At 51.4% G+C, this 27705-nt stretch overlaps 2 protein-coding genes across 5 annotated transcripts; one reads left to right on the top strand and one right to left on the bottom strand.

The window, feature by feature from the left end:
* Positions 1–3: 3 nt before the first annotated feature.
* On the bottom strand, positions 4–19806 carry LOC146571713 (transcription initiation factor TFIID subunit 4-like). Of its 4 annotated transcripts, none has more exons than XM_085281042.1 (15): positions 17972–19806; positions 17224–17372; positions 15486–15572; positions 13944–14132; positions 13740–13862; positions 13565–13654; positions 13307–13498; positions 12960–13023; positions 12617–12725; positions 11686–11855; positions 11238–11368; positions 10933–11058; positions 6347–6403; positions 4473–4589; positions 4–2133 (listed from the first exon to the last, which is right to left on the bottom strand). In XM_085281042.1, the coding sequence occupies exons 1-15, from the start codon at positions 19020–19022 to the stop codon at positions 1972–1974; spliced, it is 2817 nt and encodes a 938-aa protein (XP_085137168.1). In that variant the 5' UTR covers positions 19023–19806; the 3' UTR covers positions 4–1971. The 4 variants fall into 4 exon arrangements, with proteins under 4 accessions (XP_085137168.1, XP_085137167.1, XP_085137170.1 ...); XM_085281041.1 differs by having other exon boundaries at positions 17206–17372; XM_085281044.1 differs by lacking the exon at positions 15486–15572.
* Positions 19807–19957: 151 nt separating this feature from the next.
* Positions 19958–26825, top strand: lsm14aa (LSM14A mRNA processing body assembly factor a). The gene is made up of 9 exons (XM_085281047.1): positions 19958–20093; positions 20971–21134; positions 21434–21581; positions 23638–23841; positions 24131–24313; positions 24399–24555; positions 24641–24679; positions 24765–25008; positions 25195–26825. The coding sequence occupies exons 1-9, from the start codon at positions 19973–19975 to the stop codon at positions 25216–25218; spliced, it is 1284 nt and encodes a 427-aa protein (XP_085137173.1). The 5' UTR covers positions 19958–19972; the 3' UTR covers positions 25219–26825.
* Positions 26826–27705: the final 880 nt, after the last annotated feature.

Consider the following 27705-nt stretch of genomic DNA (forward strand, 5'->3'; position numbering starts at 1 on the left):
TGCCCACTTTCTCCTTCTCTTTATTTCATTTTTTTTGCAAAGGTACAAACGACTGTAAAACGGCCCGGCGGGCCTCAGGTGCGAATACACAATGTAGGAAATATAAATAGTCCCAAAAATGGCGTCCTTCAGTTCATAGGGCTCTACGCCATCGCCACACAGACCGACATTAAAGCGTTAAAAACCTTCCGGAAACTTTCAAACTGCATTTCAACCACGAGGCTCGAGTCCAGTCGCACGCAGCCGCCGCCAGGAGGAGGAGCACTTCCTGTTTCACCTTAAAGGGACAGTCCGTCAGTCTACCTGCTGAGAGTCGTGACGTTCAGACCCCGCCCCCTTCCAATGAAGCCACTCGTCATCAACATTTTTTCTAAAGAAACGACTTCATGAGGAAAAATGGTTTTTTTCCTCAAACGTGTAGAAAGTTGGAATTTTAGGCTACAGTTGCCCTACGGTAACCGCGGTAACCACAGTTGCTAGGGAAAATAAATAAATCTGCATTCTGCAGATGGCGCTGCATTCAAATCCTCGTGATCACGCGGCCGATGTTTTCCGAGCTGCATGGAAACCATGCCGGAAGTTGTAATAGTTCACCTTCAAAGTAAAAGCTTTGGCGTCACAGGCAACAAGATTTTAGCGCGTTTGCAGACAAGGTGCGTGTTCAGCGGGCGATCACAACAACAACGGGTGGTTACCAGGGCGTCAGTCTGCGTTAACAGGATATTTGTAATTTCATTATCTGAGAAAAGAATCAGCTGGTTAATCAAAACAAACTGGACATTGATTTTTCTAATCGATAAAAAGTTTTCAGGTTGTGAAATCTTGCTAGGTTTTGCGCTCGATTTGCCCGAAAACGCCACGACTTCACCGATCTGACCGTCCGGCTCTCACACAGATTTGTCTTAATGTTAAACTGTTCCTTTGACGAACACAACATCGTGAAAAGAAGCTCCTCCCATCACGTGACGGAACTGAGCCGAAGGATCTGAGCGCGATCAGAAAACTTTCAAAACAAAACGATGAGCCTGCGAGCCTGGCGTCCTGAGTGGGCCAACAGGAAATCTAAAGAGGTCGGGAAAGGTTTGACTCAAAGGCACCTGTTCAGGTACAGCGCTGGAGTCCGGAGGCACTCGCCACCTCATCTCACAGGAGAAGCTCAGTGTCACGCTGCATGCCTGTCAGCTCAGCTCAGCTTTTTATGGCGTCACAGGAACACCACGTGAAACCGCGCGAGACGGTTCACGTGTTGATTGGCGGACTAATTGCGTGGAGTTGCAGCGGAGGAGTTGCTGTGGACGAAAGGTTTCTAAGAGGAAGAGAAACCACAGCAACCAGAAACATTGGCGAAGAACAAAAGGACCCAAAGTGGCGCCCTGACGAACTCCACGCTGAAGTAGAATTTGCTCAAATGAGTAACTAAGAGAATAATTACAGGTGATGTGGTGATGTTCCTCAAGTCAGCGGCTAGACACAACAGAGGAGATCTCCCACACAGCTTCTCGAGGTCCAGCTGGATTGTGGGTAATGGAGGGGGCGGAATTAATAAGGCAGTTTATTTCCTGGTCACATGACTTGAAACAGTATTCAACAGCAGTTTGTTCCAGACGTCACTGCTGGACTCAACTACAGGGGTAGGCGTGGCCACAGCTTCGATAGCATAACCCAGGCCGCGTTTCACACCCTGTTTTAAACTGCATCAACGAGCAGCCGAGCACCAAAACAGACCAGCCTTTCAGCCAATCACAATCTGTCCAATCAGCCTTGGATCTGGTTTCTGATTGGCCTGATCTGGATGAGAGCAGTGGAGTGCTCCGCTAACGGAAGGGCGAGCTGAGGCGGGATGTCCTTTTCTAAAAATAATCGTAAAAGCAGAGCTGAGCGTTGAAAGGTGCCGTAAGGACTGAAGACCAGAATCAAACACCTCCGCTGGAGGACTGGGGGCGAGGGGGGGCGGCTGCGGTGGCTCCCTCCTCACTTCAGCAGAGCCTTGTAGAGTATCAGGGAGCGAGCCGTGGGCCGATCGTGCTCCATACAGAAGATTAAGTCCCTGAGGTTAACTCGTGTGATGCGCTGGCGGGGCTGCTGGCGGGAGGAGCCGGCCACGGAGGAGCCGGCGGCTGAGCCCGAGGACACCTGGAGAGGAGGAAGGAGAGAGGAGGCAGTGAGCAGGAAACAAACATTGAAGGAAAAAACATCCTGATGAGCTAAAGCTGCACTTGCTGTGCGACCTCTGACACACCGTTTGTCTCGCGGTCTTAAAAAGTGCCTGAAGCACAGCGACCTTTGACCTCCATGTTTGGTGCATTTAGAGATGCCGGGTCTATGCCGAGGCTCCGCCCCATGTCTGCACAAGCTCTCCCACGCTGCTTTAATCCCTCGCTGGGTCCAGACCTGCTGCCGGGCCACACCTGCGTGCGGAGGGCGCGCCGGCAGCCGGAGGTCAGGTGACTCCCAGCCCTGCAGCGATTAGTAAAAGTACTGAGCAGCTGCTGCTCCAACATGCCCGTCGCAGCAGTTCCAGTCACACGGTCTAAGGTGAGCCAATCATATTCAAGCATCCAAAACGAGAGAAACTGATGAAGCCCCCCCCCCACGACCGAAAAGGCCCCAATAATCCAGAAAGGCCCTGAGCGATGGGTTCTCACAGAGCTGCAGGTATCTGCAGTCAGCTGATGGCGAACGTGATGGCGAGCTGCAGGCTGACCCGATTACCGAAGCCGACCAGGCTCATGTTGGCGAGGAATTCAGAGCGAGCTGCTCCTGAGGATGACGGATGCTCTTCCTCCCTCTGCTGGATGTTATATGAAGGAAGATGGACTTCCTGTTTCATTCAGAGCTGACAACGCCACAGTGACACCTGCGTGCACGCGTCTGCGACTCAGTCCTGTCAGCACATGTCACGGCGTCCGAGCGCTGCTCCCTCTCCGCTGGAAATTTCCAGCACAAAGAGATTTGTGTTGCCTCTTTCTAATCTGCCCTGGAGCTGCAGCAGTTTGCCCTTCAGCATCCACTGCAGGCCCGATCAGGCTTCAGCTGGGTCTGCCCGCCCCGGACCCGCCCCGGACCCGCCCCCACCACCTCAGGCTGTAGCCTGCTCTGAATGCACGCCTGCAGACGCCTTGTTTCACCAACAGGAAGCACAAACGCTTCCTTTCATTCGGCTTTGATCGCCTTCAGGCTCAGTTTGAACTCCTTTGTTTCTAACAGTGGGGCGCATTCGTGAGAACACCTGAGCAGGTGTCACGGCACAAACGCAGACTCTCCCAGCACCAACCACAGCTGCCCCGACACCGCCTCGCCCCACACGAATGCGACCTCTGTCCCTCAGCGGGCCGTCTAAGCTTGTACCATTAACACTGATGGTGTGTGAACTCACGCTCAGCGGGGGCTCAGGTAAAGGCTCCATCTACACCGACGCCCTGCGGGCTCGTGAACGCCCCTCAGGGTGACTACAGGAGCCACTGCGGTTCACTCTGCAGCGCTGCTGCCACACGGTAAGGTTTGAGCTTCTCATTGAGCTGACTCCTCTGAGCTCAGAGCGTCCACGAACACAAACGGCGTCTGATCCTAACGCAGGCTGAGCTCAGTGAGCTCGCGCCACACACTCCATCGCGTGGTCATTCCTCTCAACCTCCAATCAGGAGCTTCATTTCCTGAGAAAAGCACTGACAGCTGCAAACATCTGGAGCCCAACCCAGTTCATAAGCCAATAAGTTAACTCATTAGTCAAACGAGCATGGCGCCAGCACACCGTTACTAAAACATGAACACAGCAACTCCGACCGGAGTGCCTCGCCCCTGTTGCCCCGCCCCCACGCTTGCTGCCAGCTGCTCTGTATCTGCTAAACGAGCCCAGAAATGCTGGATTTCTCTGTAGGGGCTTGGCTTTGTCTGCGGCTGCTGGGGGGCCAGCCCCAGGCAGGACAGGATGGGCAGGGGGGCACCACCCACCCCCGCTGTCTCAGTTCATTTCAGAAATGAATGGCTGCCCCTGAGGGGAGGGGGAGGTGGCAGAGGGGGAAAGTCAGACCCTCACAGCCCCCAGGCACACACTGACCCCCTTCACTCAACTCTGCTCACATTCACAGCCTGAATTGAGGAGAGGGAGGGTCGTTATATACACGCGCGCTCTCTCGTGATTGGTCAGACACGCTGCAGGTTCTCCACTCTGTGCCATTAAAAGCGCAGCAGCAGAAGAAGTAAACCTACAGTTCCTCTGACGACCAGCGGAGGCAGCAGTGAGTCATCACCTATACGGGTGGATAAAGGTGGAGGTTGTTCAGTAATGTATTCAACTGGTCATGCAGGGGCTCTGAGCAGTAGCGCCCCATGATGCACAGCTGATTGGAAGAACAGCTGAGCTAGCAGCTGACATCATCACACATACACGATGATGATGATGATGATGATGATGATGATGTGGTTCCCTGCTGTGTTCTGTTTCTTACACCACCTCTGAGCTGGTGTCTTACCTCTGTGCCAGCTCCGCCCGGTGAGTCCAGCTTGCGTTTCTTGCGCGGGCCGATGGCGGCGAGCGCAGTGAGGTTGGCGTCTCTCTGTCGCATCTGAGCAAGCTCCTGCTGCTGCATCTGTGGGAACAATCAGAACATCAGGAATACTCACATGACTCAGTTTTTACACTTAATGAAGTCACAGACAGACAGGCGCACAGACAGACAGGCGCACAGACAGACAGGCGCACAGACAGACAGACAGACGCACAGACAGACAGACAGACGCACAGACAGACAGACGCACAGACAGACAGGCGCACAGACAGACAGGCGCACAGACAGACAGACGCACAGACAGACAGACAGGCGCACAGACAGACAGACAGGCGCACAGACAGACAGACAGACGCACAGACAGACAGACAGGCGCACAGACAGACGCACAGACAGACAGACAGACGCACAGACAGACAGACAGACGCACAGACAGACGCACAGACAGACGCACAGACAGACAGGCGCACAGACAGACAGACAGGCCCACAGACAGACAGACAGACGCACAGACAGGCGCACAGACAGACAGGCCCACAGACAGACAGGCGCACAGACAGGCGCACAGACAGGCGCACAGACAGACAGGCGCACAGACAGACGCACAGACAGACAGGCGCACAGACAGACAGGCTCACAGACAGGCGCACAGACAGACGCACAGACAGACAGGCGTACAGACAGGCCCACAGACAGACAGGCGCACAGACAGACAGGCTCACAGACAGGCGCACAGACAGGCCCACAGACAGACAGACAGGCGCACAGACAGACAGGCGCACAGACAGACAGACAGGCGCACAGACAGACAGGCGCACAGACAGACAGGCGCACAGACAGACAGGCGGACAGACAGGCGCACAGACAGACAGGCGCACAGACAGGCCCACAGACAGACAGACAGACGCACAGACAGACGCACAGACAGACGCACAGACAGACAGACAGACGCACAGACAGGCGCACAGACAGACAGACAGGCCCACAGACAGACAGGCGCACAGACAGACAGACAGGCCCACAGACAGACAGACGCACAGACAGGCGCACAGACAGACAGACAGGCCCACAGACAGACAGACGCACAGACAGACAGACAGGCCCACAGACAGACAGGCTCACAGAAAGGCACGCGCACAGACAGACAGGCGCACAGACAGACGCACAGACAGACAGGCGCACAGACAGGCCCACAGACAGACAGGCGCACAGACAGACAGACAGGCCCACAGACAGACAGACGCACAGACAGGCGCACAGACAGACAGACAGGCCCACAGACAGACAGACGCACAGACAGACAGACAGGCGCACAGACAGACAGGCGCACAGACAGACGCACAGACAGACAGGCGCACAGACAGACAGACAAACGCGCAGACAGGCCCACAGACAGACGCACAGACAGACAGACAGGCGCACAGACAGACAGACGCACAGACAGACAGGCGCACAGACAGACAGACAGGCGCACAGACAGACAGACAGGCCCACAGACAGACAGACGCACAGACAGACAGGCCCACAGACAGGCCCACAGACAGGCGCACAGACAGGCGCACAGACAGGCGCACAGACAGACAGACAGACAGACAGACAGGCGCACAGACAGACAGACAGACAGGCGCACAGACAGACGCACAGACAGACAGGCGCACAGACAGACGCACAGACAGGCCCACAGACAGACGCACAGACAGACAGACAGGCCCACAGACAGACAGACGCACAGACAGGCGCACAGACAGACGCACAGACAGGCCCACAGACAGACAGACAGGCCCACAGACAGGCACACAGACAGACGCACAGACAGGCGCACAGACAGACAGGTGTACCTCTTTAGCCTTCTGCTTGAGTCGAGCCTGTTCAGGGTCTTCTTGTCTGGCACGACTCTGGAAGTAAAAACAGAGTAGATGCATTAATCTGCTCATCTTCACCTGTCAGACATCGGCCCACAGCTCAGACATTATTAAAGTTTGGGGTCAAGGGAGCAGGTAACCTCGGTAATCGACACAAAGAGAATCCTGGGTGATGTTGCAACAGCATCCACGGGTGGAAATGATCACCTGCCCCAGGCCACCGTGGCGGGTTTAGATTGAACTCCTGACCTGTTGGGGCAGCAATGCACCACGTTGCTGCTAGTCTGCTTTATGCAATTATGTGATCCCAGCATGTGATGTCGTCAGACTGCATGTCACCGATTGGCTGGTCAGTAGCATCACTCGGTTCGTTCATGAAAATTCAAACCGCCATTTTTGAAAAGAACTGGTTACAAACAACAACAACGGTGTGTTCCCCGAGCGAAAAGCCACAGAGCGAGCAGCAGGTATATCGGCTTTGAAGCGCTCGTGTCGCGCGATGTTCTGACATGTTGCTATGACGACGATCATGCAGGTTAGGTAGTAAAGCATTGTGATGGAAAACCAGTCGATCCAAGTCAAGCCGTGGCGATCCATGGTGAGCCGATCCGAGTACTAATGGAGAAGGCTCTGGAAGGAGGGAAACGGTAACTTCAGGCGTGTGGCGTTGTTACAGTTCTGGAGTTAAGTGGGCGGGCGAAAACAAAAACGCTGGTGTCCAAGGAAGAACCCAAAGTTAGACAGCGGAAAACGGAAGAGAAAATGGCGAGGCATTGACGAGCTCGTTTTGATGAGAGCAGCCAGTCAGTGGTTTGTTCCAACTGTCGGCAGCACGACTAAAAAACTGTGAAATTATCAACCACAAATGGTCTAAATGAGGAGGAGGAAAGCATCCTTCGAGGAATCACAGCTGCGCGGGGTTACATCAGTCTAAGTACATGCGGGACGAGGACCTATATGTTCTCCCCATCTTTTACCTACAGTCTGTTCTTTCAAATCAGAGTGTCTAAGCTCAGGCGGGGACAGAAGCACGAGCTATTAGTGTGAGCTCATCAGTGATGAGCAGAGAGACGCCTGAGGGCACACAGCGAAGCAGAGATCGTTACAGAAACAACCTTTTCTCTGTCAGAGAGGACAGAAGATCCAGGACCGCAAACAGAGCTCCTCAGTTTGGACTTCCTGCAGCAAACACACCTGAAATCTAACCTGCGTGCACGCTGAGGGTTAGACTGCGAGCCGCCGCCTTCATCCAGACGGCTCACGCACTCATTTTAGAAACACGCCTGAGAGTGAAGGTGTGCTTTCACTGTGAGCTGTGATTAGTGGACACTAGGGGTGGAGCTGAATTTGAATACGGTGTTCGGAAAGGCACGAATATCGCGTTTTTTACGAATAATTATTTCAAATAAATACTTTAAAAAATATTTGTATTCGGAAACAAGAAAAACTTTATATCAAAAAGCTGAGTTTCCTCATGAGACTGCAGCGCATGAGTGCACGAGCGAGTGACGTGTGGGCTGCTCCACAGCAACAGAGAGGCTCGGCTGAACTGCATCACTGGTTTTGTTGAATAGATTTTTGTTCTACCTTAACTGGTTTCCGGAGGCAGTTTATAAGTTTCGCGAGGATCTGAAGATTAATCAATTACGCTGCATTATTGACGTCTGCACAGGTGCTCTCGTGTTCGCTCTGTTTACGCAGCTGTTAGCGCGACATTTAGACCAGCGGTCCCCACCCCCGGCCATGCACCGGTACCTGTCCGTGAGCCTTTTGGTACCAGGCCGCGAGTGTTGAGGTTCAGGTGTGAAATTTACGGTTTTCAGGGTTTTATCGTTAATATTTATTGTTTTGATCGTTACCTCAGTTTCTCTGTCTTTTGCCGTGTGTTATCAATAAATTTTATTTGGTACCAGTACTGGTTTTATTTTGCTGCATTTATCCGCAACACCTTAAAGGCCGGTCCGTAAAAATATTGTCGGACATAAACCGGTCTGTGGCGCAAAAAAGGTTGGAGACTGGATTTGGACAACAGGCTGTTAACAGAGTAACGTTAAAGTTCGGTTTAAAAGGTTAAAACAACGCTTGTGTAGTTGTGTCGAATTGTATGCACTTGTGGGAGTTATACAGTGGGGCAAAAAAGTATTTAGTCAGCCACCGATTGTGCAAGTTCCCCCACCTAAAATGATGACAGAGGTCAGTAATTTGCACCAGAGGTACACTTCAACTGTGAGAGACAGAATGTGAAAAAAAATCCATGAATCCACATGGTAGGATTTGTAAAGAATTTATTGGTAAATCAGGGTGGAAAATAAGTATTTGGTCAATAACAAAAATACAACTCAATACTTTGTAACATAACCTTTGTTGGCAATAACAGAGGTCAAACGTTTACTATAGGTCTTTACCAGGTTTGCACACACAGTAGCTGGTATTTTGGCCCATTCCTCCATGCAGATCTTCTCGAGAGCAGTGATGTTTTGGGGCTGTCGCCGAGCAACACGGACTTTCAACTCCCGCCACAGATTTCCTATGGGGTTGAGGTCTGGAGACTGGCTAGGCCACTCCAGGACTTTCAAATGCTTCTTACGGAGCCACTCCTTTGTTGCCCGGGCGGTGTGTTTTGGATCATTGTCATGTTGGAAGACCCAGCCTCGTTTCATCTTCAAAGTTCTCACTGATGGAAGGAGGTTTTGGCTCAAAATCTCACGATACATGGCCCCATTCATTCTGTCCTTAACACGGATCAGTCGTCCTGTCCCCTTGGCAGAAAAACAGCCCCATAGCATGATGTTTCCACCCCCATGCTTCACAGTAGGTATGGTGTTCTTGGGATGCAACTCAGTATTCTTCTTCCTCCAAACACGACGAGTTGAGTTTATACCAAAAAGTTCTACTTTGGTTTCATCTGACCACATGACATTCTCCCAATCCTCTGCTGTATCATCCATGTGCTCTCTGGCAAACTTCAGACGGGCCTGGACATGCACTGGCTTCAGCAGCGGAACACGTCTGGCACTGCGGGATTTGATTCCCTGCCGTTGTAGTGTGTTACTGATGGTGACCTTTGTTACTTTGGTCCCAGCTCTCTGCAGGTCATTCACCAGGTCCCCCCGTGTGGTTCTGGGATCTTTGCTCACCGTTCTCATGATCATTTTGACCCCACGGGATGAGATCTTGCGTGGAGCCCCAGATCGAGGGAGATTATCAGTGGTCTTGTATGTCTTCCATTTTCTGATGATTGCTCCCACAGTTGATTTTTTCACACCAAGCTGCTTGCCTATTGTAGATTCACTCTTCCCAGTCTGGTGCAGGTCTACAATACTTTTCCTGGTGTCCTTCCAAAGCTCTTTGGTCTTGGCCATGGCGGAGTTTGGAGTCTGACTGTTTGAGGCTGTGGACAGGTGTCTTTTATACAGATGATGAGTTCAAACAGGTGCCATTCATACAGGTAACGAGTGGGGGACAGAAAAGCTTCTTACAGAAGACGTTACAGGTCTGTGAGAGCCAGAGATTTTCCTTGTTTGAGGTGACCAAATACTTATTTTCCACCCTGATTTACCAATAAATTCTTTACAAATCCTACCATGTGGATTCATGGATTTATTTTTCACATTCTGTCTCTCACAGTTGAAGTGTACCTCTGGTGCAAATTACTGACCTCTGTCATCATTTTAAGTGGGGGAACTTGCACAATCGGTGGCTGACTAAATACTTTTTTGCCCCACTGTATGTACGTTTATGTTAGTCTTTTGCAGACAGCAAGACGTAGGCTATAGGCTAGTTAACCTTAGCAGAGGTTCCCGTTGTCCATTCACTACTTACTATAACATTAATTAGAAGTGTAATGCAAAAAAATGGATTTTTACTCGAATACAAATACTTCCCCCCCTCAACAGATACAAATACCGGCTGCTTTGCACATCTCTAGTGGAAGCACTGATCACTAGGCAGGCCCATAAAAACACAATTTGATTTCACGTCCACGAAATTATAACCTTTAGAGAAACATGAGCTTTCTTGGTGAGTTTTTCCACACAAACATCACACGTGGAGTTCCACAGGGCTCAGATGTGGGTCCTCTGCTGGTGGACATTCACAGACACACACATCTATCCAACGTCTCCGTCATTGCAGCTCTTTATACGTTGGCTCTGATCTGACTTCGCTGCATGCAAGCTGTTTGTTTTTAAGAGTCTCGATGGACCAGCTTACTTAGCAGAACTTCTGAAACCATATAATCCTGCGGGCGCTGAGGTCCACCAACCAGCTGCTCCTGCAGATTTAACAGCCTTCCCATTGGCTCCTGATCTTTAGAACCTGTCTGGTCTCTCAGAAGCAGAAGCCCGGCCTTTTATACAATTGCAGTTTGATTTACTTGTTTCATTTTGTGTTTAGTTTAGTGATCGTTTCTACTTAGTGTATATTTGATATAACTTTGCATAAAATGTGTTACATCAGGACGGGGAACAGGAAGCTGGTCCTCTTCAAACTCAGCTTCTTTCAAAAACATTTCATTTTAAACTGAACTCTTCAGAAAGGTGAACGCAGAAACGTGTCCGTACCTTGGCGGCCTTCAGCAGCATCTCTCTCTCCTGCTCGTCTTTCCTCTGTTTCTCCAAACGCTCCAACTGCTCGAAGAAACGCAGCTGAGAGCGAACGTCCGACGTCTGCTCGTAGCGCTCTTCATCCTGATGGGGGGGGAGGAGAGAAACGGGACATGTAAACCAGACTCCATTTAAATATCTGCTAATTTAACATCAGCCTGCGCAGCTCAACGGTAACAGCAGATCTACAGCGGAGTCGTCCAGAAACAGCCCGACGGCGGCTCGATCTAAACGCAGGTGAGGCACGCTGCGAGCGTTCTTACCTTCCCGCCGTCCGTGCGGTGCTGCGCGATGGCCGAAACCTTCTCCAGCAGGGTGCGCAGCCGGGACTGCGTGGCGTGGGAAACCAGGTTCACCACTTCTGGCGGGACCTCGCTGACGCCAAACTTCTTAGCTGAGGACGAGAAAACAGAGATCATCAGGACGGGACGCCGCTGCACGTCAGCAGGTGGTTTCTGCAGGTCGATCATCCCGGCTTCATTTCCTTTCTGAATTCGTCTTCATCAGCGCCTACAGTTCTCCTCCTGTCCTCGAACTAGTTTTAGACTCCTCCCTGCATCCTTCACTAAGAACAGCCGACAGAGGAGGAGGAGGTCCCGACTGACTCAGCTGACCTTTGAGGCTGAAGGTGAAACAGGCTTTCAGGCGTGATACCTGAGCAGGTACAGGAGAATCAGGAGACCCGCTGATTTGCTGAGTTTTCACACTGACCTGTGTCCAGGATGCGGCGGAGCAGCAGGCCGCTCGGCAGGAAGGCCTCGTCTTTACACGAGCGGATCTTTGTGCCCACGAGCTCCGAGCTGGTGGCGAGGATTCGGGCGTTCTCCTCATTGAGATTGACGCCAGCCATCGAAGCCACGTCGTTGATGTCGTCGTCATCTCTGCGGGTTAAGAAAAGGAAAGCGGGAAGGTTAGGGATGTCGAGGCTGAGGAAGAACGTGTCAGAGCTCAGGTCCACACTGCGAATGAAGCACAGCAGCGTTCCCCAATCTCATTGGCCCAAAGATGAAGTCACTTCCTGTTTTTTTAAACGCACACACTTATTTTTTATTGCAGTGTATTAAAATATGTTCCTCTCACACCTACACTCAGCTTTGCTCGCTGTGGGCACACACTGCCCCCTGCTGCCTCATCTGTGAACTACGCTTCCAACAGGAAGTGGTGACTAGTCTTTTTTTTCTGTTGGAGCCTTCGCCGGGTCAGAGTAACACTCCGGCTCATCGCAACCCCTCTGACCCAAATCAGGAACCAGTCAGAGCCAGAGACGCTGGACAGTCACTTCCTGCTGTCACAGGTCACGCGTGCTTCATCATCGTGACCTGTGCTCACAGAGGCCCAACCTTAAGAACGCTAACCTTCTCCAGACTGATCCGACACGGTCAGGTGTTCTCAGCTCATGTTTTTAAATGAATGTCACTTGTGCCGTTTCAGGTGAAGCGACCCTCGACCGTCCTCAGTAAAGCCGACCTGTGTGACTGAAACAGCTGTTCTGCACTTCCTGTTTTGATGCTTGTTTTTTGGCGCTCCGGGGCCTCCGTATCTCTGTTCGACCTCCGGGACTAGTGTATCCATCGTTCCGTGTCCATTGTTAGTTTACAGGTGTCACAGAAGCTTTTTACTTTTTAAATAACGTTTTGCTCACCTGAACGTCCCGCCCCCTGGATCGCTCAGCTTCTTCTGATTGGCCTGAGCTGCAAGGTTCACAGGGCTTTTGCTGATGATGGTTGTGGGTCCTCTCACCTGCAGCGTAGCTGAAAAGGGAAAAAAGCATGCTTATTAAAAAAATAAAAAAGCTCCTCCCACCAGCTGTGAAACAGGCCTGATAACCCTGCGGTCTGCTGCCACCTGGTGGTGGCGCTTGCTGCTTTTTTTTAACCTTTAAAACAGCCGATTTATTTAAAACTGAGCAGCTTAAGCTGCGGGAGGCTCCGCCCCTTAAAACAAAAGTGACTCTCCAGGTGCGCCGAGCAGCTCGACAAACTCACCCTGAGGTCTGAAGACAATCGGCGCCCGAGCCTGCACGGTCTGCACTCCAGGTCTGCACACAGGCTGCAGGAGAGCATCATGACATCATCATTACATCATCATCACAGAGGGCTGAGCCTCAGACTTCCTCTGAGGGGTCAGCGTTCACTTGTTTGTTGACGGCGAGTGGCGTGCTCACGGTTACCCGCAGCGCTCCGGTGAGGACGTTAGAGTCCGAATAAACGAGTCTGACGCAGGTTTGCAGCTGGAGCGTTTTTCCAAATTAAAACATCCAAAATATTTTCATATTTACAAGGTCAAAGGTTACAAAAGTCTTTTTGTTGACCTGTAACCTGACGATTCTTACCAGAGCCGCCGTGCCGATGGGTGCGTTCAGACGGACGGTGCCGCCGGCCGGGTTGACGGGCAGCCGCGGCCTGATGGTGGCGGCGGTGACTGAGCCAGGGGTGGCCGGAGGCGTGACCACGGCGCCGGGGGGTGCAGTCATCAGAGACTGCTGGCTGTTGAGCAGCGTCTGCCGCAGAGCGGGGAGGCTTTTCTGTGGAGACACACACGCTTAACACCTGCAGTAACACCTGCAGTATTCGCAGTACTACAGCCGTACCTTGAGGAAGGGGATGAGGTAGGGTTGTGGCGAGGACTTCAGCTCGGCCTGCAGCCGAGTGGTGAACTCCTCGGGCTCGATTTTGGCGTCCTGAAAACATGAAGACGGCATCGTACGATCACATGACCCCATAGGTCCAATCAGGCGGCAGTGAGCAGGAGGAGGAGCTACTTACGAGCAGGTCCTGCACCAGGGCTTTCACGTTCTTCGAGGTATCCGGCGAGGGCGAGTTGTGGGACGCCAGCTTGATGAGCGTGGCGAGGAAGTTCTTGCATTTCTTTACGTTTTCCTGCATTTCCTGTTGAGGACGACAGAGGGTCAGAGACAGGAAGTGCCTCCATCACAGCAGCCCAAACCTGCCGGATACACCTGAACCCACCTGGGACACCACGGTGACTCTGGTGGCGGGCGAGGCTGCGGGCGCCGGTGTGCCGGTCATGGGGGTGGACGGCACACCGGCAGGTTTGGCGACAGGCGTCCCCCCCGTCGTGATCACCGTCGGCGTCTTCTGGGGGGTCGTCATCTTCACCGATACCGGCGTGATGCTGGGCGCCACTGCGAGCGCCTTCTGTAAAGCAACAGAAAACAGACAAGTCACATGACCACCATCAGGCTGACCTCATGTGACACACGCCGCCGCGTTCGCTCTAAATAAAGACCTGGTGTGAAGATGGCGGTCTGATAAGTTTTAAAAGTTTAGAGCTCAGGTGTGGAAGGTGAGGCGGGGTCTAACACGTCTGTCGCCTTCATCACAGGCTAGCGACCACCAGTGTTGGGAAGGTTACTTTTAAAATGTATTCCATTACAGAATACAGAATACATGCCCCAAAATGTATTCTGTAACTTATTCCGTTACGTTACTCAATGACAGTAACGTATTCTGAATACTTTGGATTACTTAATATATTATCGTGCTTTTTACAACTACGTGAATGTACTATTGCTGTGTGATTTATTACTATTACTGAAGGTCCGCGACTCCGAACTGTAGTAAAGGGACCTCTGACTAATACGGCGGGGTCCCTGTCGGCTCGTAGCTGAAAAATAGCTTTACTTTGTTGTGTGGGTCAACTTTTCTTGCGAGAGACAGAGAGAGGCGTTGAAAGGCTGCTGCAACGGAACTTATTGTTTCGGAGGAAAACAGGAACACAGTGTACAGTCGAGTCTTAACAGCTTACTTACAACTGGGCTCGTCAGGCTCTCTTCTTGGCTGCAGTGGTTATTATTATATTTACATGCTTCCAGCTCCCGTTTTTCCTCGATGACAACTCGTACCTTTCCACTCCCCTTTTTCTCCCTCCTCGCGCTCACAGACCCATAACGTGTATGGCAGTCCATTCTCCCTGCAGCACGGACTACACTGCCCATGATGCTACATTCTTTAGAGCTATGCTTGTAGCATTCTGCCTGTTAGCTTAGCACAACAACGAAAAGGCGCTCTCTCACCCAGGAAACACACAGTCGCAGAGAGAGAGAGAGCGTCGCCCTGTAACCATGGCAACCGTAACGCTGCCGCCTGGAACAACAGAACGTAGCTGTCAAACAAAACCCAAACAGTCCTGACAAAATGAAACAGGAAAGTACCGCAGTGTAATCCATTTATTTCAACAAAGTAACTGTATTCTGAATACCACCTTTTTAAACGGTAACTGTAACGGAATACAGTTACTCATATTTTGTCTTTGAAATACGTAACGGCGGTACATGTATTCCGTTACTCCCCAACACTGGCGACCACACAGTTTGACCCACAGCCGTGTGGTACCTGTGGGTACCTGTTACTACAACCTGATTAGTAACAGGTACAACCCCACGCACGCTGAGGCGGTACTAACTGTTAATGGAGCGTTAGAGACTGGTGGAAAAGAGGCTTAAAATAACCATCAGGTGTCACATGACGTGCTGCCAGCAGGAAACACACCTGCACTGCGGCAGTCGTGGAGGGAGGCTGAATCATTCTGGTCTGAGTAGGTGTGGCCAGGCGGACGGTCTGAGGGGTGCCCGGTGCCTGCCGACAGCAGGGAGGAGGGGAAAAAACAAACCGCACCATCAGGTAACATCAGTTCCACCAATCACAAACAAGCACTACAGAAGGACTTCCTTTTTAATTCATTAAAGCCCCTCCCCAGAGCTTTAAAAGGGGAGGGGCTTGACTTCTAACATAAGATAAACTTTATTAATCCCTCGGGTGGGTTCCTCTGGGAGATTCGGTTTCCAATAGCAACACCGACAGAAGTTACAGAACGTGAGCAGAAGATTATCTATACACACATATGTAAAGAAAATATACGAAAGGGATAAAAAGAATAAACAGAATAAGAATACAAGGGCATTGAAGTCTATTGCACCGCTGACTGTTAACAAAAAGTATTGCACAGTGAAGTGAAGAGGCTCTACAGCTTAGCTGTTCCCCCTCCTTTGGCCTCCTTTGGCCTCTGTTCTGGCTGCAGCAGTAAATAAATTGAAAAGTAGGGCTGGGTATCGATTCCGATTCACGAGGTCCTGATTTGATCGATTCGAATCAGGGAAATTTTGTCTCAGACAGTCAGAAATATTATAATTCTGATCATTTATCAGCACATATTCATATTTTTACAGCTTGTCAGACTTTATCAGAGGTGTGAGCATCACAGCAGAGGCCTTTGTGTCAAAGTAAGTGAGCAACACACAAACACATGAAGGAGATTTTCCTGTTCTGGCGTTTTATAGCAGACAACCTTAAAATATTCTGCAGTCGATCAAACACAGAAGAAAACCATGAATCAACATATAAACATGACCTGATGCTGCTGAAGTGAAGCAAAGTTACAGGATTAGAGACACAGCATTTTAAAAAGTTTACATTTGTTCAGTATTGAACAGCAGAAATTACGCTTCCTTGTCAGAGGTCAGTTAAATTAAATCAAATAAAGCACAGCGGCCGACAGCGCTGTGAACAACGGGTGACTGGTGCACAATAATGCAGAAAACAGATTTATAGAGGGGAAACTGTTCTTGAAGTACAGAGAGAGAGCTGTGCAGGAAGTGTGACTTTCTCGTGGTGGAAGCAAAACATCCAAAGTCAGAGTGAGTCCATGACGATGTTTATGTGATGCGGAGTTTGGATCTGCAGCTGGTTCAGTGAAGTTTGGTTGGAGAGACAAAACTACCGCTTCAGAATCGAGCCCAAAAAAGGACGTAAACACAAAGGGCGGACCCCCCGACGCATCAGAATCTGTGAGCTGTCGGCTTTCTCACCTGATGGCACGTACACGGGCACGCCGTTGGGGCTAAACGCCGACAGCTGACTGATTCTGATGCGTCGGGGGGTCCGCCCTTTGTGTTTACGTCTCTGTGCAGAATCGTGTTCCTGCTCGCATTTACTGTTTTAGCTGTTTGGTGGTTGTAGAAATGTTGTGAGGTTTAACCTGAGATTCTGGCGTTTCGGGCAAAATCAATATATTTAAAAATCGATTCAGGATTTGAATGAATCGATATCGCCTCATTCAAGCTAGAATTGATTATTGATTATTGAAACCCACCCCTACTGAAGAACTTGCCTGTGATTGGTCAAGCTCATCAGATTGGGAGTATGACAGTGAAACAAAAATTAAATGTGAAGTAAAAAACTCTCGCACCTGCATTGTGTGGGCGGAGCTTACCGTGGGGGCAGTGCTCACCCGGATGGTGGTGGCGGCCGTCGGCGTGGCGGGTCTCTGCGTGATGCTCGTCACCGCCTGGCTCTGCTGCGTCTTGGCCTGAGCCTGAGCGAGGACCTGCTGGGGGACCATGACCAGCTGACCCGTCTCAGTCCGGACCAGAACCATACCTGCAGGGGGAGGAGGAGGGGGCAGGTCAGGACATTTACTGTAAACTGAGCACTTACTACGCCTGAACGCAACACCTGACTCTTCACTTCCTGTCTCAGCTCTCACCTTTGACCAACCCACACAATCAATCGTTCTCAACAATCTGCTGAATATGGTCACGTGACCCCGAGGAGCTGGAGACTCGAGCTAGTCCACTGATCAGAATCCTTTATTGATCACTGCTGTGGTCGCTGTGGCTCACACAGCAGGAGCAGGAACTCAAACAGAGCCAACGTCAGTCTGACAATCTGCCTGCTGATCAGATTATTGATTTAACATTCACACAACAAAAACCTCAAAGCTGCAACTATGAAACGTTCAGATTAGTCGATTAATCAGTCATAAACTGATCAGCAGCTGATCACTTCATCGATAGCCTTCCATCAGAGGCTACCAGCTCTCAGCAGATCAGTTACTGAACAGAATCAGGTCCTCCTCAAAGGGACGATCGATCACTGATCGGCTCACAGATCAGCTGGGAGACTGTGGGTCACCTGGTGTGTGTGTGTGTGTGTGTGTGTGTGTGTGTGTGTGTGTGTGTGTGTGTGTGTGTCCTCACCTTGGGGCATGGTGAAGCCCTGGGGCAGCTGGATGGTGGTCTGCTGCTGGGGCCGGACAGCCAGCGAGGGTTGCGAAGTAGCGACCCGGGTGGTGGCGGCCACCAGCCCGGGTCTCTGCTGCGGGATGGAGGTGGCCACCACGGCCGGTCCGGGCGGCCTCACCACGGCCACGGCTGGCTGGGACACCCCGTTGACTGCGGGTTTAGCCCCGGGGGAGGGTGACGTGCTGGTCCCGGTCTGAGGGTGGCTGATGGGGGCCTGGACCGGGGAGGGGGTGCCGGTCAGTATGACCGAGCTTCCGGTGGCGGGCTGGCTGGGCACGAGCACCTTGGCGTGCATGAGAGGGTTGTTGTGGTTCACGACCTGAGAGGCGGAGGCGGCGGGGGCTGCCGGCGGGCCGCCCTGCGGGTCGAGCCCGTTCTGGGCCGCCGGGCTGGGGAGCCTCTGCAGGACCGCGGAGGGGGAGCCCCCGGAGTGCTGAGGTACGGGGAAGCCGGGCTGTGAAGTCGCGGGGCCGGCCCCGGCGGTCGCAGGAACACCGGGAGAGCTCACCAACTTGGCGGCTCCGGTACCGCCGTTCACGCTCTGCAGTCCGGGCGGAGAGCTCCTGACCGCCTCCGCAGCGCTCGGACCCGGGACCGCAGCCCGGGGGAAGCTAGCGCCGGCGGCCGGAGCGCCGAGAGGTCCCGGTCCCGGAGAACCGGCGGGCGGAGGCGGTCCGACCGCGGCCAGGCTGGCTCCCGCGGGCCCGGCGGAGGTAGACGAGGGCAGCGGTGCGGCGGACGGCGGCTCGCTTGCGGCGGGCTCCGGGGTCAGCACCGCTCCGGGATGTCCTTGTTGCGGCTGCTCCGCGGACTCCGCTCCGCGCACTTTCCCTGAGAAGTGGCCCGCGGCCGACGGAGCCGCGTCTCGTTTCCCGGCGGAAAACGGAGGCGCGGGAAGCTTTCGGTCGCCTAGCTGAGATTCCAGAGAACCGACCAGGTCGCTCACCGCCTTCTCGTCCACCTCATTGAAGAGCATGTCCTCCAGTGGGTCGGAGGCTCCCGCCATCTTTGATGCTGGACCGTTGTGCAAATCGTATTTTAGAATGTACGCATGCGCCGAGGATCCGGCTCGCTTCCGAGCATAGAGATAGGAGAGGCAGATTTTCCATTAGAGCCGCAGCTCTTTGTGTACAGGTGAGTTCGCAGGTGAGGGCAGAGTCCAGCCACTCAAAACTTTATTTGAACACAGGTTCCGTTCCGTTCAATTCAGCCAACGAGGACAAAGAGGCTTCGTATATAACCCGTAAAAACAAAAGTGGAGTAAAAGAAAACAAAAGGATCCAGGAGAAACCTGATCAGATTCTATCTATCAATCAGATTTCTCAATAATCTGGTCAATAAATCCTGCTGATTTTATTCCACACATGTTTACATCTGTGAACTGTCACAATCCACCACTTCAACAGAGCCACACGGTCCTTCCTGCTTCCAGCTCTAAAGCTTCCGTTTTTTAGAGGTGGGCGAGGAGCTTCGGAGGCAGCTGAGATAGTTCGGGAGGATATTTCCTAGAGGTTAAAGACATCTGACCTGGGAAGAGCTCCCAGGAGAAGGTGGAAACTGACCAGGCTTCAGACAAACATTGGATGGTGAATAAATAAAAGAATATTAATAAAGAATCAAGAAAACAAAACTGACCCTTTAATTAAACGTGTTGTTTGGTATGGTGCTATGGTAGAGTAGTTCTATTGTTCCATACGAGGGCCAGCAGCTGCCGTCTCTTCTATCATCCTCAGATCTACAGCTGACGAAGCCGTGAAATATCGCGATGCTGGGTAGTATCGTTAGCCCCCGCGCTCAGAGCCTCAGATGGAGGAGCAGGTAGCCATGTTGTAGCCGCGGAGCGCAGTAGAGTCAACACACACAGACCCCCCCGAAGGATCGTTTCTGTTTCGCGTGTACTTCACACAAGGCGCCTGTCCGTTTCTCTGCTAGAAGCTCCCAGTCACGGACAGCACCATGAGCGGCGGGACCCCCTACCTCGGCAGCAAGATCAGCCTGATCTCCAAGGCCGAGATCCGCTACGAAGGCATCCTCTACACCATCGACACCGAGAACTCGACAGTGGCGCTGGCTAAAGGTAGCACTGCCGCGTGAGTGGAGGGCTCGCGGCTATGCTCTTGCTCGGTTTAAGCTTTGTTTGTGTTGCTGAGTTGCGGCTGCGCGGGCGTAAACAACGGTGATTAGCAGTTTTAGCCGAGCTTAGCACGCTAAACTAAACCCATTGGCTAACACTATCATGCTAACATTCGTCACAAAAAGCGTGTTCTGCCGAGCTAGCATGAAACTGCACCGACTTATTCGGGTTCAAGCGGATAAAGGGAGGCTAAACTGCTGTGACGGCTCACACCAGCTCTCTGTGCGCAGATAGAGTAACAGGTGATTCACCTAACCGGCTAACGCTAGCCAGTAGAGGAAGCCGACACCATGCTCGTTTCCGGTCAGCCTCACCTGCTCGCCGCACTCTCTGACGTCACTGAGTGCACGTCACAGACCGGTGCAGGCGGAGCCGGGACAAGTAGTATAGTGGATCGCGTGGTTTTGTGGTGCTATGTCCAAGCGTTATGTTGTGCGAGTGAAGCACGGTGTCACGTGACCTGTGACAGAGCAGGAACAAAAAAAAACAAAACAACACACACCAGAGTGAGGGCTGTATGTATATGTGTTTCCTTAGATTTCCCAGAGCCCTCTGCAGGTATTCCGGGTGATCTGAGAGGAGATGTGTCCGGTCTCCTCCCAGCTCAGACCACAGCTCCTCTGACCGCCATTAGGTGCCTGACGATCAATAACTAGGTCACCCAATGCTCTCCTCTCTGTAGTAGGGGCATCACCTAGACTACTGTTCTGCTCTAATTAGCATTTGGTGCTCCATTAGGGTGAATTTAAGAGGGGTGGTTTGAACCCTGTTTCCCCTTTGACCTGTGATTCTAGCAGCACTTTGTTTCCTCCTCTGACAGTTCGTTCGTTCGGCACTGAAGACCGGCCCACCGACCGGCCAATTCCGCCTCGGGATGACACGTTTGAGTACATCATCTTCAGAGGCAGCGACATCAAGGACCTGACCGTGTGCGAGCCACCCAAACCCACCTGCTCGCTGCCCCAGGACCCTGCCATCGTCCAGGTACGCCCGTCCTGAGGAGGCAAGGTCGTGTTTGGCCTGTGGGCTGTCTGATTGGACTTGGCCCCTCTGACCTGAGGGTCCTGACCGATCCACTTCCAGTCTATCTTATGTTGAAATATTATTTCCACCACTTCCTGTAAGCTGAGCTATGTGTGAGAGAGCTTTATTTTAATCTGTCCCCTCTGCTATCACAGGACCTTTACTGTGAAAGGGACAAATTAGGCTTCCTGTTTCAGTTTTCTGCGAGAAATGAAACGAGGAGCTGATGTGACCTTTAACCTTTCTTCCTCCTCCTGCAGTCATCTATGAGCTCCAGCTCCTCGTCCGCCACGGCGCCAACCCCATTCCAGTCAGCCGGTTCCTACGGCCTCTTCAGCCGAGCTCCGGTCCCCGCCTACAGCCAGTTCAACAGCAGCCCGTTGGTGTCGCCGCAGCTTGGTGCTGCAGGTAAGCAGGGGGGGTGGGGTTCTCGCCGGGCATGAAATCCAAGGGTTGAGGGTAGATCAGGGCGATATGGCCAAAAATATTTATCACGATATATATTTGAAAATTTGCGATAACGATATAACTGACGATATAATTGATGCGAGACAAAATACAACTCCACAACATTACTAGCGCAAAAAGAAAACCTTCCATTTATTTTCACTAAAACAAGAAGCTGGTTTTTATGTACATTAAAGCTTTATAAAAATGTAACAGTGCAAATGCAAATTCCTTGCTGAAAGTTTAACCAAAAGGCATTTCCAGTAGAAATGGGCTGACATATCCTGAGCATAACCATGTATAATATCCACTGAAGTTAAAAAGAGGTGCTTTGCAACATTAAACTGCAGTGTGCAGTACGTATTTTTCGGACCATAAGGTGCACGGGATTATAAGGCACATTAAGCGAAACAAAGCAGTCAGATAAATCAAACTTTATTAAACTCATTCTTCTTGCTTCCTCCACTTTTGTAACATTGATTCATTAATGTTGAATTCTCTGGTAGCTGCTCTATTCCCATGTTGTTGCAGTGTATTAATGACTAACCTCGTATTGTGGATGGATTATCTCAGTTGTTCTCCTGACTGAAGTTTGGTCCGTTTACAGCATCCTGCCATGCGATTGCATTTGTTTCTAACCATGAAGAACCTTCACGTTAACTTTTATAAGTGGAAAAGTGTTAGTGTTCGTCCTCCAGCTTCACTGTTTATGTTATGCTAACATAGCTGTGTCGCTAGCGATCACGTAGCACATCATTATATACCAGCTAGCCCAACTTCAGTAACCCTACAAACGTCACTGCTGTTTAGTTTCCTGTCTTCATTTATGTTGGACGTGATAGCAGAGCTGTACGTTTGAATTCAGAAATCTCTCAGTCAGAACATGCTATATCATGCTTAGGTAACTAGCGAAACTAGCGAGCTAACTTCCGCTAGCTTCCTGCTAGCTTCTAACTCCGTTAAATGTAATAACTTTTGTTTTCATGGATGCCTGGAAGTTAAACTTCATAGTTACACCTGGTAAAGCAGCAATGCTGATCGTTTTATTAAAGATGAAAGAATTTAGACAGTTTTTAACTCTCAGTGATGCTGCAGTGTTGTTTGACCTGAATAATACGGAGTTTAGGACCCAGATTACTCCCAGATTTAAGAGCATCTTAGTCCGACAAATATGACAATAACGACGGCCGCTTGCATGTTCTGCAAAAAAATGTGCTTTGTTGTGTATCTGACGGACAAACACCAAACCAGTTCCACATCACTGAAGTTGGGTTAGTTTTTACAAACCAGTTCTGGTTCATCTGTTTCACTCAACAATCGGCCATGTGCGTATGAAAACAAAGGCACTGCGCATGCGCGTTTTACTCATTCTATCGCGATATTTCATTTTCCTATCGTTGCCTAACATTATACCGGTATTACCGTGAACGGTATAATATGGCCCAGCCCTAGTTGAGGGTCTGTCTGTGACCCTTGTGCCACATAACTCATGCCACAGGAAGCGAGCAGGGGTGGTTTGTGGCGTTGGCGTGACTGAGCCATCAAGGCCTTCATTTCCTGCTCCACATGACCTCCACGCGGTCCAGAGGATTAAAAGTCAGCTGCGATGTTGAAGCTGCCGCTCGCAGCGCGTTGTCTGCTCGCCAGTTGTTATAAGAAATCCCGATTGCAGCAGAGACGCAGCGAGAATTTCGCCTTTACTGTTACTGCAAATGTTTGTTTCACGTGATCGTGTCATGGACCCATCGCAGTTCGCCTTTTAATGTTTTTGCTTTATTGTGCAATCTTTACTTTGTGTTAAATGACTTCAAAGGTCAGCACAAATTCCTGCGCTGCTTCATCACCGTGTGATGCTGAAGAGTTGTATGAGTCACTTCCTGTCCTCCTGCAGTGCTGAAGCAGGAAGTGAGGAACACCTACACGCCCTGCTCAGTTTCTCTGATATGAGTTTCTCTCGGCGTGATCATTGATGATCGAGTAGCGCCGCACTAACTGTGACCTTTCCCCGGTTCTGCAGGTCGAACCAGCCCAGGTAACCTGGACCCTCTGAGGAAGAGTCCGGTCCTGGATCAGGCAGCCAGCGCCGCCCCCTCAGCCACCACCACTACTGCACCGGCTCCTGGCCTGGGACGCCGAAGCCCCGCCCATGGCCGCACAGCCTCCTCAGGACAGAGCAGCCAGAAGGCGCAGCACTCGCAGGAGAGCGTGGACACGAGGAGAGGTGAGGCTGTAGATGCGGCGTCGGCACCACACATACCGCTCTGTGTTTACAGTATGAGCCAATCGGAGCGTGACGTCCATCCTCACGGTGTCCTATCAGGTAACTGGAAGTCAGTTGAGTGTCACCTGACTTCCTGTTACCTGCATGTGTGATTGCTAACATGTGACATTACCTCGAAGTGCTGCGAGGTCGTCCGTCATCGTGGATGTGCCTCAGTTCACGTCCTCGTGTCTCCCCCTCTAGTTACCACGGTAACTAATGTCCTCCTCGTCCTCCCTCTATTCTTCAGCTGCCGCGGGTGCTCCGTCTAACAGACGCGGCAGAGGAGGCGGTCACCGCGGCAGAGGACGCTTCAATGTGCGCCGGGACGGCCCAATGAAGTTCGAGAAGGACTTTGACTTCGAGAGCGCCAACGCGCAGTTCAACAAGGAGGAGCTGGAGCGCGAGTTCCAGAGCAAGCTGAAGCTCCGAGGTGAGGTCACCGACGGTGGGCCGAAATGCAGCGTTAAGCGTAACGTTCGTCTGAGCGTGTCCCGTTTCTGTTGTTCGCCTCGCAGACGAGAAGGCACTCAACGGCGAGGATAAAGGCGACTCTGGCGTGGAGACTCAGAATAGCGAGAGCAATGCCGACGACGAGTGCGACCCGCTCGGGCCCAACTGCTACTACGACAAGTCCAAGTCGTTCTTCGACAACATCTCCTGCGATGACACGAGGTACGAGTGCTGTCAGTGTGGGCATGGCTTCTGTACACTGAAGGGGGCGCGGTCACTAACAATGGAAATGTTTTCTGTCCGGCAGGAAGACGAGCGAGCGGTCCGGAGGGTCGGGGTTCCCGAGGTGAGTCGCTTTAACCATAGCCCCGACCACTTCCTGTGTGTAGCGTGCCGCGTCTCTCGCTCACCGCCGCTTGTTTCTCTTGCAGGGAGCGGAGGCAAACGTGGGCGGAGGAGCGGCGGATGAACGCTGAAACCTTCGGCATCCCTCTGCGTCAGAGCCGAGGTCGCCAGGGCTACCGTGGCCGCGGCGGCACAGGTTATCGCGGTGGGCGGGGTCGCCCGGCCAGCCGGGGCTCCTTTGGGCCACCGCAGGGAGGCGGTGGCGGCTACAGGGGAGGATACAGAGGAAACCAGGCCGGCCGGGAGTTCGCCGACCTGTCGGCGTACCGGGTGAGGTCACGTTATTGTGTTTTAACTTCGAGACAGTGAAGGCTCAGGGGGCGGGGTTAGAGGGCTCCTGTCAGACCAACACATGACTTGAGGAAGTAGGAGCTGGAGTTCCGCCCCGTCCTTCTGACCTTAAAGTCCGTCGCCTCTCGGTGCTAACGTTGGCGTTTGTTCCTGTTTTTCTTGCAGAAGGACGACAAAGTGGCGTCGTAGTAACGGTGGGAGGAGTCGTCGGCACAGAGGCGGAGCTTCTTCAGAGGAAGACGAGTAGTTGTTGCTGTTTTGTTGAAAATAATGAAGTTGTGTATTTGTCACCAGCACCGGTGTCGATGCTTGATGCAGCGTAACCTTCCATGTCTGTCAGCGGCAGCGGCGAGAAATCCTCGCAGGCAGCAGCGAGGCGTTTCTGTCATGCCGTCTGTGACGACTTGTCCGACCAATGCCTGCTGACGTAGCTTTACGGGCACTTACTTTCCTCTAACTTCATCGCCAAAATGGCTGCCCGCTCGCTCTCACCTTTTGTAATGTGTATTTTTCTACTGCTGCGTAGACTTCCTGCGTTCTTCTTCGTTGCCGACCCGCTCGCCCTCACGCGTCGTGACCCGCTGTTTCTTTCCCGCGTTTCCTTTGGTTGTGGAATAGGGTTTGGTGTTTTCTCCCTCGGTGTCGCGGTCTCACGTTAGCGTAGCCGCCGACGTGCACACGTCACTGGCGTTTCTTTTTCTTTTTTTCTTCCCGGGTCACACACTAACCGAAAGGTCAAAGTTCACCTTTCTGTCGCCACTTTGTTTTTCCTCATAGTTTGTTTCAGTTGGAGGTGCTGCGGGAAGTACGGAGGACGTTTAATGCTTAAATTAATCCGTTCCCACAGATTCATTAGAATTCCATACTTACCATATGGAAGGTTTAAAATGCCACCGTTTAGAAAATAACTTGTAGATGGTTCACTTCATGTTCCTTGAGCGTGTTCAGTGATAGTTCAGGAACTAAGATGTCAAATAAACTTTATAAAGAGTGAGAAATGAAACCTGCAGCAACAGGAAGTGCTAGAAATATTTTAATTCTGACACATTAAAAACAAATGAACTAAATCAGGTGTGATATTCGATGTTTGCTGTCAGCTGTGAGAGTCCTAAAGACACGTACAGATGATTGAAATCACACTGACACATTAAAAGCGTCTGCAGACAAAACTGAAGCTTTTTCTTGATTTAGGCATTTAAAGTCTTCCTTAGTAGAGTGCGTTTTGCACTTTCCTCATCGTTAACTCGTTCGTACACTAAATAACTCTGCGTTACGGTTACCCTAACGCGTGAGCCGTAGCCGCTGCAGGAAGTGATGTCAAGTAGAACAAGCACGAGCTCGCTGTAGCATCGTAGGTTAGCAATATTCAAACTCTTGGCGGGTTCTTACTAACGTGAGTCCTGACTCCGCCCCCTCACAGCCAGGCACGTGCAGTGTGACCTCAGGATGCGTTCAGGGTTTCCTTGGCGGTGAACGCATCCTCTCAGTTTGATTCTCGCTGCTGTGATTGACAACAGGTCGATGCCCCCGCCGTCCAATCACAGAGAGACTTGAACAGGAAGCGAGAGATTTTGGACTCGATGTGTCACAGGACTTGATTTAAAGGCCAGTACGGAAGCTCATCAGGGCCAGTAAAGGTGCAGAGTAATGGCTGGATGGACTGGAGTTTATATTTGGCCGTGATGGGCCTCCGTAGGTGTTGGAGCTGCACTTTGACACGTGTTTAAAAATCAAACTTGTTGAAAATAATTGTGTTTTTAATGATGACACGAGCAAAATAAATTGAAGTCACTGATTGTGTCCGCCTGCTCATTGTGTCTGCTGGAGGTCAGAGGTCATCGTCAACACTTTGGTCTAAAGGTGATTGATCTGTGTCACGGGGTTACAGGCTGGTGCGGGGTCATCGCGAGCCGCCACAGGTGCTCCAGGTCATCGGTGCGCGCCGCTGCTCGGCGCTCATCGGGGTCTTCGCCTGCTCTTGCCTCAGCATTCCCTCAGGTGAGCTGCGTCTCCACCCGGGTCTGATGATAATTCCAGGTCTTTGAGTGCAGAGACGCGTGGACAGGTTTTCCACGCTGAGCCCAGGTCGTCGAGTCTACAGCAAGATAATGATCCAAACATAAGTCCGAGCCGTGGCAGAACCACCTCAGGAACGAAGAACGAGACGGTAAGGTTGTAAACGTGGAGGTCCAGCACAGTCTCCAGACTGAAACCCCATCGAGCTGGTTTGGGATGAACTGGACAGAAGAGTGAAAGCAAAGCAGCTACAAAGTCCACAGATAAGATAAGATAAGATAACCTTTATTAGTCCCACACGTGGGAAATTTGTTTTGTCACAGCAGGAAGTGGACAGTGCAAAAGTTATGACGCAAAAATTAGAATACAATAAGAATAAATACAGTACACAACTGTACAGAATAGAATAAAATAATATACTATATACAGTAGAATAAAATAAAATAAATATATACAATAAGATAAAAATAGAATACGAATGCTATATACAACTGAGTAAAAATACAACGATGACAGAAAAGATTATTGCACTTAGTATTATTGCACATGTGTGGATGTGTGTGTTTGTTCAGTTAAAGTCTTTATTATGGAGTCTGACAGCAGTGGGGAGGAAAGACCTGCGAAATCTCTCCGTCCCACACCGTGGGTGCCGCAGTCTCC

The sequence above is a fragment of the Mchenga conophoros genome, linkage group LG7, assembly GCF_057382185.1.
Source record: "Mchenga conophoros isolate Kocher_MC1m ecotype Shallow Benthic linkage group LG7, M_conophoros_male_GT1.1, whole genome shotgun sequence".
Lineage (NCBI taxonomy): Eukaryota > Metazoa > Chordata > Actinopteri > Cichliformes > Cichlidae > Mchenga > Mchenga conophoros.

Coding starts and splice junctions, on each gene's coding strand:
- LOC146571713 (XM_085281041.1), bottom strand. CDS start 19,022: ATGGCGGGAGCCTCCGACCCACTGGAGGACATGCTCTTCAATGAGGTG. Junction 13,024..13,306: donor CCATCGGCACGGCGGCTCTG/GTAAGAATCGTC, acceptor GCTCTCCTGCAG/CCTGTGTGCAGACCTGGAGT. Junction 11,856..12,616: donor CCAGGGGGCGGGACGTTCAG/GTGAGCAAAACG, acceptor CTTAACCCGCAG/AGATGACGACGACATCAACG.
- lsm14aa (XM_085281047.1), top strand. CDS start 19,973: ATGAGCGGCGGGACCCCCTACCTCGGCAGCAAGATCAGCCTGATCTCC. Junction 21,135..21,433: donor AGGACCCTGCCATCGTCCAG/GTACGCCCGTCC, acceptor CTCCTCCTGCAG/TCATCTATGAGCTCCAGCTC. Junction 23,842..24,130: donor GAGCGTGGACACGAGGAGAG/GTGAGGCTGTAG, acceptor TCTATTCTTCAG/CTGCCGCGGGTGCTCCGTCT.